Raw genomic sequence first — 12,198 nt, forward strand, 5'->3', positions numbered from 1 at the left:
ATGACTTTTCTAAACCTCCAAAGAGCCCCCTATAGATTAGTTTTAATGTCCAAAACTCAACGCCCATTAAGATTTCCATTAGATCATCATTAAAGATCATTAATATAAGTTGTCCACTTAAGCGTTAAGTTTTTTTACATGATCAAAATGATCATTCAACTTTATTAAATACTTTTATGATAAAATTACCCTAGACCACTGCTGGCCTAATATGAATCCTTTGAATTTTGATACACATACATGCATACATACATACCCCATGCACATCAACAGTCAGAAGGAAGGATTTATTGTTTTGGTCACATACATCAAAATGGGTATCTATACGCTGAAATTTTCCCCCATGCACAGCTTGTATAATTAATATATATGTTGGATGGCATTCTGGAAATTTCTTTTTAAACCAGATTTATTTTTCTTAAAATTATGTTCATGAATAAACTTGAAAACAGACCATGTTGAAAATTGTTATAACTGGTTATCATGCTCTTATATCCATATTTTGTTTTCTCTAAACAAAAGAGGATTAATTTTCATTTATAACCCCACTGTGAATTGAGGCTATGGATGGTTGATTTGTTCATTATATTTTAACTTATGACCACCCAATCAAGAAACCATAATCCGGCAAGTGTTAAGGAGTGCAAGGCGTTCTTACATTTATAATTTGCTAGATATATTAGTCATTTGTTGTTGCGTTGTTTCTTCCCCATAATTTTTCTTTTTCTTTTTGGTTTGGGTATGAAAATTATCAGCCTTCGTGTTTTTGCTTGGTTTCGTCTGCAATTATTTTTTATAGAATTTGTTTAGCTATATATAATAAAATAGTACTTATTTTTTCTATTTTAAAAATTAAGAAACAATTTATAATATAAATTTGTACATATATTATTGACATAATATGCCATGTTCGCGCGGTAGATTATATCGTCAAGTTTCATTTATATAAGAACTTAATATAATCAAAACATAAAAAAAAAAAAAAAATCATTTTTAGTGGCATGGATTTTCTCAAAAAAAAAAAAAAAAAAAAAGTGGCATGAAGATTTACAACCATATTCGCATCCATAACCATATCAAGCCGGTCTAAATAGAAACATAAAAGAAATAAAAAAAAAAGGCTAGGATGATATAGAAAGGCAATAAGATCTGAACAACAACAGTATGATTGTTCAGTTGGAAACTATCAAAGATCAATAACAAGCAGAAACAGTTGGCATCTGGTGTAATTTATGCGAAACATTAATTAATAATCCACCAAAGACAAATCATGGCTGTGTGTGTTCGTACTTCACTGTGGAGAGATTGAGGTTATTACACACACTCTGGACTTTATTAGTAAGGAATGATCTTCACTCCCATGTGCTTCTCAGCAAAGTCCAAAAGATAGTTGATCTCAGTATCGTCGATGTATCCATCGCCGTTGACGTCGGCCGAGTTGATCCCGCCGCTGGCGTTTTTCCATGAAGCAAACCATCCCCCAACGCTGCGGATGGCGTGTTGCAGCTCTTTTCTACTTATTCGCCCATCCCCGTTGACGTCGAATTTCTTCAACCATAGTCTGAAATCTTCGACAGTCATCTCACGCTTACCATTGCTCGCGATTTCTCGACTGCGAGTGACACTTCTGTTCTGAATGGCCATCTACACTGTAATTTGCCAAAATCTGATCGATCTCTTTCCCTACTTGCTTGCAATCTTTGTTGGAAATATAGCAATCACCCAGAGGCCAGAACAAAAATAAAAGGTAAGAAAATATATAAAATATCCAACAATCTTTTCCTTTTTCTGATTCCTTCTTATCGACTGAGAATCCACTCAATCACGTTTACGGCTGCAACTTGGGCGGGCTCAGGTTGAGTGTGGGCCAGCCTCAGGGCCCAGGCCCAACTCAACTCTGTAATGCATTTTCATTTTTCAAATCAGGTGTCCAATTTGCACCTCTAATCACATTCAGGAAAAGTAATCCTTGAAGCAACTTGCGCCATGAAATGTGAAGCGATCGGGTCTGGTCAGGTCAGGGTACGTAGATCCGGTCTCAACCCAATTAGCAAATGTGCACAATCAGTTAACCAGTTCCGGTTTCCGAACTAGAAAGGTGGTATTGGGTCTGACCCGATGAAACTCCAGGCGACCACCGACCATTAATCATGTCATCGGAGGAGGTCAGACTAGTGGGATTATACCTTTTTCTTTGTTGAATGGTATTCAATTTGCACAGTTGCACTTGCCTCCGGCACCAGTAGTAGTGGTGTTGTGGAATCCTGGGGATTGATTTCTGAATTCCCCTTCTTGGTGGAAATTGCATGTATGCCATGAAGTAAAAAGAATAGAATTGCTTTTTATTTTATAATATCCCAAGGAATAGAATTCCTTGATAAAGCAAGACTCAACTTGGGGGGGGGGGTATCATTTATTCCTTTAGATTAAAAAAAGGAATATTTTTAATTGCTTTTATTAGGTATATTTTGATTAGAAAAAGGCTATTTGCATCCTTTTCTGTGTGCGAGTGCTTTCGGCAAAAAGAAATAAAAGGGCCCAACTGGGCTCGAACCGGTGACCTCTTGATCTGCAGTCAAATGCTCTACCACTGAGCTATGGACTCTTTTAGTCAAAAACTTGAGTACTGTTTTAAAAGAATAAATAGACTTCTAGCTTCCTTTCACAACCCCATCCATTATTTCGGTAAAAAGGGGGCAAGTGGGTGAACTTTACAGAATTGTAATAATTTTGTGTTTGGCCACCCCTACAATAGGATCCACGGAATAAATTTTTTCTAAAGAATATTGGTTCGACCATGTAGTTTGAATGGAAGGCTTGTTCCAAATTAAAAAAATTAAAATTAATTAAAATAAAAAATGGCCAAAAGCTATTGTCTGGGTCAATGGTTCGACCACATGGGTTAGTGGGTCGCTGACCGAGTCAACGGTTTTTGGCTAAAGAATGGGTTAAGAGTGAAATGGAACTGGTTGCTTGAACGATTCCCCTGGATCAATGACAATTCGAAAGCATTGGTTTGGAAGATAAGTAACTTAACTATTTATCCACCCACCACTACAAGAAAAATAGTCTAACATGATCGCCGGCTTAGATCTAAGGCAGTGGTCATTGGTCCGCCGTCTAAGTAGCTACCGGCCTAGATCAAGACTGCCACCGTTGGTGGCCGGTTCGAGGCAGTCCAAATTTCATTAATGTGGCAGTCTATTAGGACCGCCGGCTTAGTGTTATTAAAGGCGGTGTTTTTGACCGCCGGCTTAGGTTTTGTCAAAAATTGTTTGGTTCCTTAGGCGGCGGTTTGAATCGCCAGCTTTGATCCTAATTAACCGCCACCTTTGGTTTAGTCCAACATCATTTGCTTCCTTAGGTGGCGGTTCAGACCGCCGGCTTAGGTCTTGTTTATGGCTAATCTACCAATTTCATGACTGCCAGCTTAGATATATATACATTTTTTAATGTTTATGCCAGGTTAATTCCGATATTTGTTGGTACATACACTTTTTTATTAATTCATCACTTTAATACATGCTTAACAAATAATTCATGATAATTGATACATGAAAAGTTAAAGTTAAGAAACTTAAATAAAAAAAATGCAATTTAAAACAAAATGTATTAATTTAAAGATTAATTAATTCCAAATCAAACTATTCACAGACAATATCCAGTGACATATAAAAATACAAGGACTTTAAAAAATTCAATTTATCGAATAAGGTTCACATCTTCAGAAGCAAATCCACTTAGCGTAATTGATGAACCTGTAAATCAAAAACATATAAATTATTAAAGAATGTAAAGTAAATGAGATAACCATAAAAAATGTATAAAAAACAAGACATTCAAGGAGGCATCCTAATTTAGCATTCTCATATCAATAAATGAATTATGCAACTAGTAAATTAACCAAATCAAATTGAAAACTCTATGGCATGACAGAGTTAATGTAATCAGATTGTAGCACATTAGGATGATTGGTCTGAATTTAATAGATAAAAAAATGTAAAATATTTCAAATAATGAACCCGATCTACCCATTTAAAAGTGGTGCTATCTGTATCCTTGTGCTTATATGACCCTATTTACATATTTCACTATCATCAATAGAAGTTTACCAGTTGCCAATATAAAAAAGCTAATGTGATGTCAACAAACTGGTGTTCATGGAGTTTTTTTTTCTATTTCACCACTCTTTCTTTAATATTTCAGATATGAAATCCTTCTATTTCCCCTATATCAAGATTAAATCCTTTTCTTCTTTACATAGAACATATACCCTATAGGGACTTTTCTCCTTCACAACCTACACCACAAGTCCATCTTTTTTTTTCATGTACCCAATGAAGTATATACAGCCAGAAGGGCACCTCGGAAAAGAGCTCTTCACAATGAAGTATATTTACCAAAATGACCTCAAGATGAATGTATAAGATGAGAATACAGAACCTGAAGACACCTTTTCAATAAATGAAAGAAAATCTGCAAAATTAAAGGAATTGAATCTACCCAAAAAAACTTAGGTATGTGGGTAGCAAACCTGGAGAGTGAGACACAGCAGCTTTGCAAGTCTCTTCAATGATCCTAGAGTAATATTTTGACACGACTAATATGTTCTGAAAGAATATATGTCAACTAAATTAATTTGAATATCTAAAATCATAAAATCTTGAAAAATAATATGCCATATAACTGGATGTGCACAAGCCAATTACATGCTCAATAATTCTCTGTTTTAGATCCTCTGCTGCTTTCTCACCCAAATGACCCCCAAGCATGTTTTTTTCATTCTCAAACTCATCCTGATATGTCTCCCAAAGAGTATTCCACTGGATCACCTCCATTGTGGTCAGCTGTTTCAACAGCAACCTGAGTGGGCAGGCATGTAAAACAATAGATGAAAAAAAATTGGATGATTTCATGGAATAAAGAAGAAATTGGTATTGAAAAAAACCAATGTCACCAATATATACCTAAATTTTGGAATTTCACCTAGATTCTTATCCTCCAAAGTAGAGTTAAGAAGGCTTGACTGCAATGGATCATGTGGAGACAGCACTAAATACCAGCAAATTTTTCGTAGGACCTGCAAGTGGGAATAATTGTCAGGAAATGCCAAGGTAAATAGGGAAGACATGAATTCAAAAACAGTACTTACTGGTATCCATTGTGCCAGATCTTCTTTGACAGATGGAATCTCATAGATTGCCTTGTAGCTACGACAGATCTCAAGGTAATCATTGTTATGGGAGTGGTACCTACATAAAGGAAAAGAATCCAACTAAATAGTTTGCTTTATATTGGGATACCAGATATAAAGTCATAAATAAAATTCAAAATCTACAGCCATTTTTATCACATAATCAGATAGTGATAGCAGGTACAAATCACACAGTCAAACCAAGTTTCCTCTGTGGTAGTAGGTACTGAATGTGAAACCAAGGTAGGATCCACAGTCAAACCAGCAATAGGTTCCTTAGGAGCAACCAAAGCCTCTTTATCATTTGCGATCCTCTTCACGTGAAGATCAAAATACAGTTACAAATCACACATGCTAATAGGAGTTTTACAAAGATAAGAATAATGACAAATCAAATGCCTATCCAACAAATGAGATTAAGAAACTCAAAAGAGTGAAATCAAAACAATGTGCTGTCTGATGCACATAAAGTGGCCAGCGTTTTGTGTTCAGCAGAGCAGAGTTGTATGTTCCTTTATCTTGGTCAATGGTGTGAAGAATCGGCTTTTTTGACATTATTAGCTGGTCAATTTTCCTTTGATAGTGAACTCAACAGGTGAGGTTTTCATTCATGTGAACCTGGACCCTGGTATGGGTCAGGTTCTGGTATTAGTGGCAGAGGGATAATCATATGCCCAACTTATTATGGGCCCTGGTCCCAATGTTTTTAGGCCCATGCCATCTATGTTTGGGTTAAGTTGGGTATCCAAGTATTCGGTCACCCATTCATCCTCTGCTCTATCAACAGTGAATAGGCCAGGCCTTCTGGTTGATTAATCCTAAAAAAAACTTATACCTGTTCAATTTTTCACTTTTTCATACAAAATTTCAATTCAAAATTCTATCAATAACTTTTCTTTCTTAATTAAGAGCCTAAATTTGAAACTGAAAATCCAATCAAAAGCAAAGGCAGTGTTCGAGTTGAATTGCTTTAGTTGAGCTGCTTAATTAGAAGAGATTTCAATGAATGACTGAAAAATATAATTGGTTCAGGTTGCCTGGAATTTTCACAAAACATTGCTTATAAGCTTTTGGATCAGGTGGGCCTCACCTCACAAAGCCAAGAGCAGCAACATGAAAACCCTGCAAAATAAAAAGAAACAAGTTTGAATGTAAGAATATACTTGAGTACCTAATATATGTACTCTCACATAGAGGGTGATCATTACTAACCTGATGCAAAAGGCCTAGCATGCAGCAAATTACCAGGCCTGGGCCTAAGTTTTTGTCCAGGCCACAAATACACAAGAAGTGATTGATATAAGCCTTTCCCCCCCTTTTAACAACAAAAAGGTTGCTTTCTCATGACAATCAAAATATATACAACCTAAATTAAAAAGAAAGAAAGTGAAATTTTGGGTGATATGTACAGGTCAAGGAAGCTTCACTACTACTTACCTATGGACAACCCAAAGGGGTTCCCTATCTTATTAATAGAGAGTCTTGACAAATAGTACATATGCCAAGGGTTTTATCCTCAATAGATTATTCAACTAAGATCCAAGCACATGAGAGTGGAGAATATTGGATGCATGAATTGTACCAACACCACCTACAGGATGTATTGGTTACTCCAATTAATGCATAGGTGAAACAATTCAAACTTTGAATTCAGCCCCATCCCCCATGAGGAATAATAAAAATTATTCATTTAAACCTTCATCCAACCAACAACATAATTTCCCCTCAAAATTCCTTTATGGAAAGGGATAACACTAGATGTCTATAGGTTTACTCTTGGCATAAACTTCACTGTTAGTTCAGTGGTTCCACTAGTAAGGGGCTCACACTGATTTGTAACATCTATTGGCTTCTTTTTGAGCCTCCAAAGCGGCTCACACTGATCTACTGGGTATTATCTGGTAGGACAGAGGACTTCCTAGCAGGCAATGCATAAGGTGTCTTATTGTGTCTTTTATCAGATTGCTTTCTAGCATTCCTCATACGGTGCATGGATAAATAATAAGTGACTTGGATGACTGGTAGCATATTATCTATCACTATCTTCTGTACATTTAATTTGATTATTGGTAAGAAATTCCATTAATTGGGTGGAATGGAATCCATTTATTTTACTGTGTCTGTAATGACTTACTGTTGGAGAAAATTTCTGGTGTTTACTTTTTTCCTTTATGTTTGTGGCTCTAGTGGAATAATGGGTTCCCTGGCTTATTTTGCAGGTCAGACATGACCGAAGATCAAATAGTAGTAGATCTTGGCTTTAGGACAAAAGTTCTGTTGTGGGGTGGCATTCTTCTTGGCTCACAGCAATCAATCTCCAACAAAACAAAATACTACTTGATCAATAAATCAATATCTATACTGAGAAGTGTCTCTATTCAAACTACCTAAATCTAAGCAAGAGTCAACCATGACAAATTGAAGAAGACTCAAGCTTCTTAACCTTAGACTGGTATTTCTAACAAAAGAAACTAGCACTTCAACCTCAAAGCAACAGTATAGCATAGAAACCGCCTTAATCTCTTTGTTCCCATGCAACTTCCGAAACCACATAGCAATTGCATCAGATGAATGAATTGTAGCCTTCTTGTAGTGATTATGCCAACACTAATAGATTCCCTTCTTTCCCATGGGCACAACACAAATACATGGAACATAAAAGCCAAAGCACAAACTGCATAAAATCTAATTGACCTAAAATAGGGCCATCACAATAATTCACAATCAAGAATAATTGAGGATTTTTGACGACCCTAAGCCATAGACATGTTTATTCCATTTTCTTTTTCTGCATATAACATTTTGTACTGTTGACATTAGGATTACATAAGCTCCTATCGCATTGAAATTATTACCTTTGGCAAAGTATGCATTTTGACTATAAAATAGTCCTTGCCAAGAAAAGAAATGCGCATTTTGATTTTAAAACCATCCATCTATTTTACTGATCGTGGAATAAAAAAGTCATCTACAATCCATAATCCTAAGTTTCAAGTTTCAGCTAAACCCCTTTTTAGTTTCTGTAAGCAGTAAACCCTTTTTTTGTTTCTGTAAACAATAAACCCTAATTCCAAGATGATCGATACTTGCACAGATATAATTTAGGAAAGAAAAAGAAGCTAGAAAATAGAGAGGATGGAAGGGAGAGGGATGATAATGACCTGATGGTGGTGACGCCAGAGGTCCCACAGTAGATGTAGGTGAAGAGAGAAGCTGCATCTTTGAAGATGGTTTGCTGCAATGGAATCCCTTTTGGATCGTCAAAAAGGGCAGTTGGGGGGATTGCTCCAGCTTGATACGGATTTTCTCCTATGTAGTAGAATTGCGACTAAGCCTTTAACTGTGTTTGTCGTCCTCCACCGATTAATGCCCAAGAATGGGAGAAAATAGAAATGAATCAACCATACGTGAAGAAGAAGAAGAAAGAATCTTTACCTTTCGTTCTTTGTCAGAAGCATTTCTTAATCGATTTCTCTCTCAAAAAGATTTTGAGCAGGAGCATAAGGCGGGAGTGTGAGAGTTTTTGGATTTTTGCTCTCTCTCTCTCACTCAGATGTAAGAAGCTGGCCTAAGTTCGGTTCAATGTAAAAATGTCGTGCCAGTTCTTGAAGACCACCGGCACCGCCCAATTCTTTTATTTTTGTCAAATGGGACTTCAGCTGTGTCTATAGTGGCGGTCTTTAAGACCGCCGCCTCTAAGCCGCCGGCTTAGATCGTTTTTCGTAATGCGCCGAAAATTCTAATTTAGATAACATTTTACCTAGCTGAACGCTATATTTATGGGTATTGAAACAACATTTCCCCATAAGTCACTTGCTTGAAAAACATATTACTCAGATAACACAAAAGGAGTAAGGCCTCATGCAAAATTCCAAACGGGTTGGTTGGTTAGGGCAGTGTTTGGAACCGCATAAATCTCGTGGTTTCAGTCCTGTTCATGGGATTTGGTTGCATTTTGCTACATATGGATGGGACTGGTCTTGTCCACACCCCAATTTCTCATCCACAGCAAAATCTCGTGGTTAGGGACCTTTTACACTTGATTTTTGATCCCCTAATTCACACTTTCCCTGAAAAGGCTATCCTATTGTCTGTTTTACATTTTAATATTTTTGTCAATAAAATATTAATTATTTTACTTAGTTTTTATTTTTTTTTTTAATTTTAATTTTTTTATAAATAAAATTATATTTAAAACATATTTTTTAATTATTTTACTATTGTTTTAATAAAAAAAAATTAATATTTATTGGTTAATATTAATTCATTGATGCATTTTTCAATATATTTATCATATAAAATGCAAAAATTAGCTATTTATGATTAACTGTGTAGATCAAGGTTTTTGAACCGCCGTTGACCCGGATGCTTGAACCATTCAACCTGGGAACCGTCTAGGTAAGCAGTTCTGTTTTACCCCAAACCCGGTTTTTGGCTAAAAACCGTTGAAAAAGTCAACAACCCATTGACTCAAGCGGTCAAACTGTCAACCCATACAACAGTTTTTTAGCATTTTTTATTTTTTAATTTGTTTGTCAAAACAGGCCATCCGTTCAAATCGTCGATCCGAAAACCAGTGACCAGAATGGTTCTATTTCTAGATCATTTTTTAAAATGTTGATGTAGATCATTCATAAATGTATATGAGATACATGGAATCAAAAAGTGCCCACACCACGCCTACAAAACACTAGTGGGTGTGAATTGGTCCAATCCAACAATTTGTCAATAATTCAGAACAACTGTGGACTGTGGTGTGGTGTGGATTATGACAGGAGGTGTGGTGTGGATCAGTCTACACCCACCAATTTCTCATCCACACTACAAAACACCCCTTAGGTCTCCCACTAGTTGTAATGGTAGTGGAGACTAGAGATCGAATCCCACCTAGGTTAGGGGGTTTATGGGTTTGGGGGATAGGCTATCCCCATTAAAGGAATAAGGCTTCCTTTTCATTCTTTTCATATAAAAGACTTCCGACTTCATTGTAATGGATTCCATCATTAACTTGTATTCTTCTACTTAGGTCATAGAATCTTCTAGATCCTCCTATTTGCTTTCGTAATGGAAACCAATCAAGCAAATTCAGGGGAATTTAAGTCTCGTCCATTAAGAGGGTGTTTAGTAGTGCGAAAATATTGTGAATGGGACCGTTTTGGTCCTATCTACAATAGAATGTGGTGTTCTATTTTATATGGATGGTTCACGTTTACAAAATAGCGTGGATATGGATGGGCCACACAGACGGTTCTAATGGATGGGCTATACTATGGTGTGGACAGTTTGTGGGAATGATTTAGTATAATACAAGTTCATTAATATTGGTCCAACTACCCTCATTATATTTAATCTTTTAATATATTTTAATTTATATTAAAATTATTTTTTAAATTGTTTATTGTTGAAGATAATATTATAATGACAAATATATTTATTTTTATATTTATTAGTAATTACGTATTGGTGTTTTATTTTATCAATTATTATTTCAAATTACTTTTGGCTTAATTTATGTTTTTTTTTCATTCATGATCTATGGGTGCAAATGGATCAGATCATCCAATCCGAATCTGATCCAGTTTTGTAAGATTCAGATAACCCTTTGTCGGATTTTTGGATTGGATCCAATTGAAATTTAGATCACCCTTACTTGATCCGATTCGACCTATATATGTATATATTTATCAACATGTTTACTTATAAAAATACATGTATATATTAATATATTTATTTATAAATAATTTTATATTGCATTTTTGTAATTTTTTAATAAAAAGAGATGCATATATTAATATGTGATGAAAATAGTTGAAAAAATACTTATATTTTTGTTTTTCTTTATATAAACTTTTGTTTTTCTTTTAATAATTTATTAAAATTTTTCATAATTTGAATCGGATCGGATTAGATTTAGATATCTAACATCCTTAATGGATTCGAATTTGAATCACCATTTGTGAGATCCAATCGGATCTTTGGATCGGATTGGATCTTATATTTTTCTATCAGAATAGATTCGGGTATACCTTGATTCGTATCCTCTCTATTTCATTTGCATGCCTATATGATCAATTGTGTAAATTATCTCACAAATTGTATATGAGATATATGGAATCAATATGTATATAAGTCTACACTACACGTGCAAAACGCCCATGTGGGTATAGACAATTTATACCCATATAGTTTTGTCCATAGTTCAGAACAATAGTATGGTATAGTGTGGATTAATTCCACCTTGACACGTGACAGTTTAGAGGAGGAAAACATCTTGACATGCGACAATTTGATTCTCTACTTTTCTTGGTCTTGAGACTATAAATATCACCTCCAATATTCAAAGAAAAGATTTCTTCCAAAGTTTTCTGATCTCTTCAAATTATTTTTCTTGTTGTAAGTTCTAAAAGGACGTTTAAAAAAGACCAAGAATATGCTATCCGTTGTCCATGTGTTTCTTGTTTTCTAATGTTTGAAGAATGAAAGTTTTTAGCCATAGGATTTTAGATTCATTTAAAAAAGAGAAACTAGCATGATTTCAATCAAATCATTCAACACTAACGGAATGTTTGGAACCGTGGCCGTTTTTTAAAAAAACGGTGCCACGTTGAATCCATATAGGCGTTTCAACAAATGCCCATGTATTTCATTGTTTGGTTCAGTCGATCATTTTTTTTTTTTTGTGAAAAACGGGTCTTGAAAGTATAGACGTTTTTTCTTGAAAATTGGTCCCAAAAAATGCCCACGCTTACAAACACCATGTAAGGCTTAAATGCATTCATGACTAGGAGTAGCAAATGGGTGGACTGGGTCAAGGGTGAGGGTTGACTACCAATTCACCCATATTGACTCACTAAACCGTCACCCATGTTTAAGCATTTTATTGGCTCACAACCCACCCTAACCATCACTCACCCTAACTCAAACATGTTCACATGTTTATCCACCGCACTTAAACATTTATTTTCTTTTCAAAATACAGAAAAAATGCAGGTAACATAAAAATT

At 35.4% G+C, this 12,198-nt stretch overlaps 1 protein-coding gene and 1 non-coding gene across 3 annotated transcripts; both read right to left on the minus strand.

Annotated features, from left to right (window-relative positions):
* Nucleotides 1-2,533: 2,533 nt before the first annotated feature.
* Nucleotides 2,534-2,605, minus strand: TRNAC-GCA (transfer RNA cysteine (anticodon GCA)). Its single transcript has one exon. It is a non-coding gene; the product is annotated as a tRNA-Cys (tRNA).
* Nucleotides 2,606-3,514: 909 nt separating this feature from the next.
* Nucleotides 3,515-8,929, minus strand: LOC148803733 (26S proteasome non-ATPase regulatory subunit 12 homolog B-like). Of its 2 annotated transcripts, XM_088893698.1 has the most exons (7): nt 6,407-8,349; nt 6,285-6,316; nt 5,153-5,252; nt 4,968-5,080; nt 4,710-4,863; nt 4,535-4,610; nt 3,515-3,758 (listed from the first exon to the last, which is right to left on the minus strand). In XM_088893698.1, exons 1-7 carry the CDS (start codon nt 6,425-6,427, stop codon nt 3,703-3,705), a joined length of 552 nt encoding a protein of 183 aa, XP_088749824.1. In that variant the 5' UTR covers nt 6,428-8,349; the 3' UTR covers nt 3,515-3,702. The 2 variants fall into 2 exon arrangements, 1 of the variants encoding a protein (XP_088749824.1); XR_016079679.1 differs by lacking the exons at nt 3,515-3,758; nt 4,535-4,610; nt 4,710-4,863; nt 4,968-5,080; nt 6,407-8,349 and adding exons at nt 8,356-8,534; nt 8,630-8,929 and having other exon boundaries at nt 5,151-5,252.
* Nucleotides 8,930-12,198: the final 3,269 nt, after the last annotated feature.

This window comes from Nelumbo nucifera, chromosome 1 (assembly GCF_055504915.1).
Source record: "Nelumbo nucifera cultivar China Antique chromosome 1, China Antique-T2T, whole genome shotgun sequence".
Lineage (NCBI taxonomy): Eukaryota > Viridiplantae > Streptophyta > Magnoliopsida > Proteales > Nelumbonaceae > Nelumbo > Nelumbo nucifera.

What these genes read in the sequence shown, in the direction of transcription:
- LOC148803733 (XM_088893698.1), bottom strand. Translation starts at nt 6,427, where the DNA reads ATGCTAGGCCTTTTGCATCAG. An exon ending in GCTGCTCTTGGCTTTGTGAG is followed by an intron (nt 5,253 to 6,284) that starts GTGAGGCCCACC and finishes TCCTTTATGTAG; the next exon opens with GTACCACTCCCATAACAATG. An exon ending in AACAGAGAATTATTGAGCAT is followed by an intron (nt 4,611 to 4,709) that starts GTAATTGGCTTG and finishes ATATTCTTTCAG; the next exon opens with AACATATTAGTCGTGTCAAA.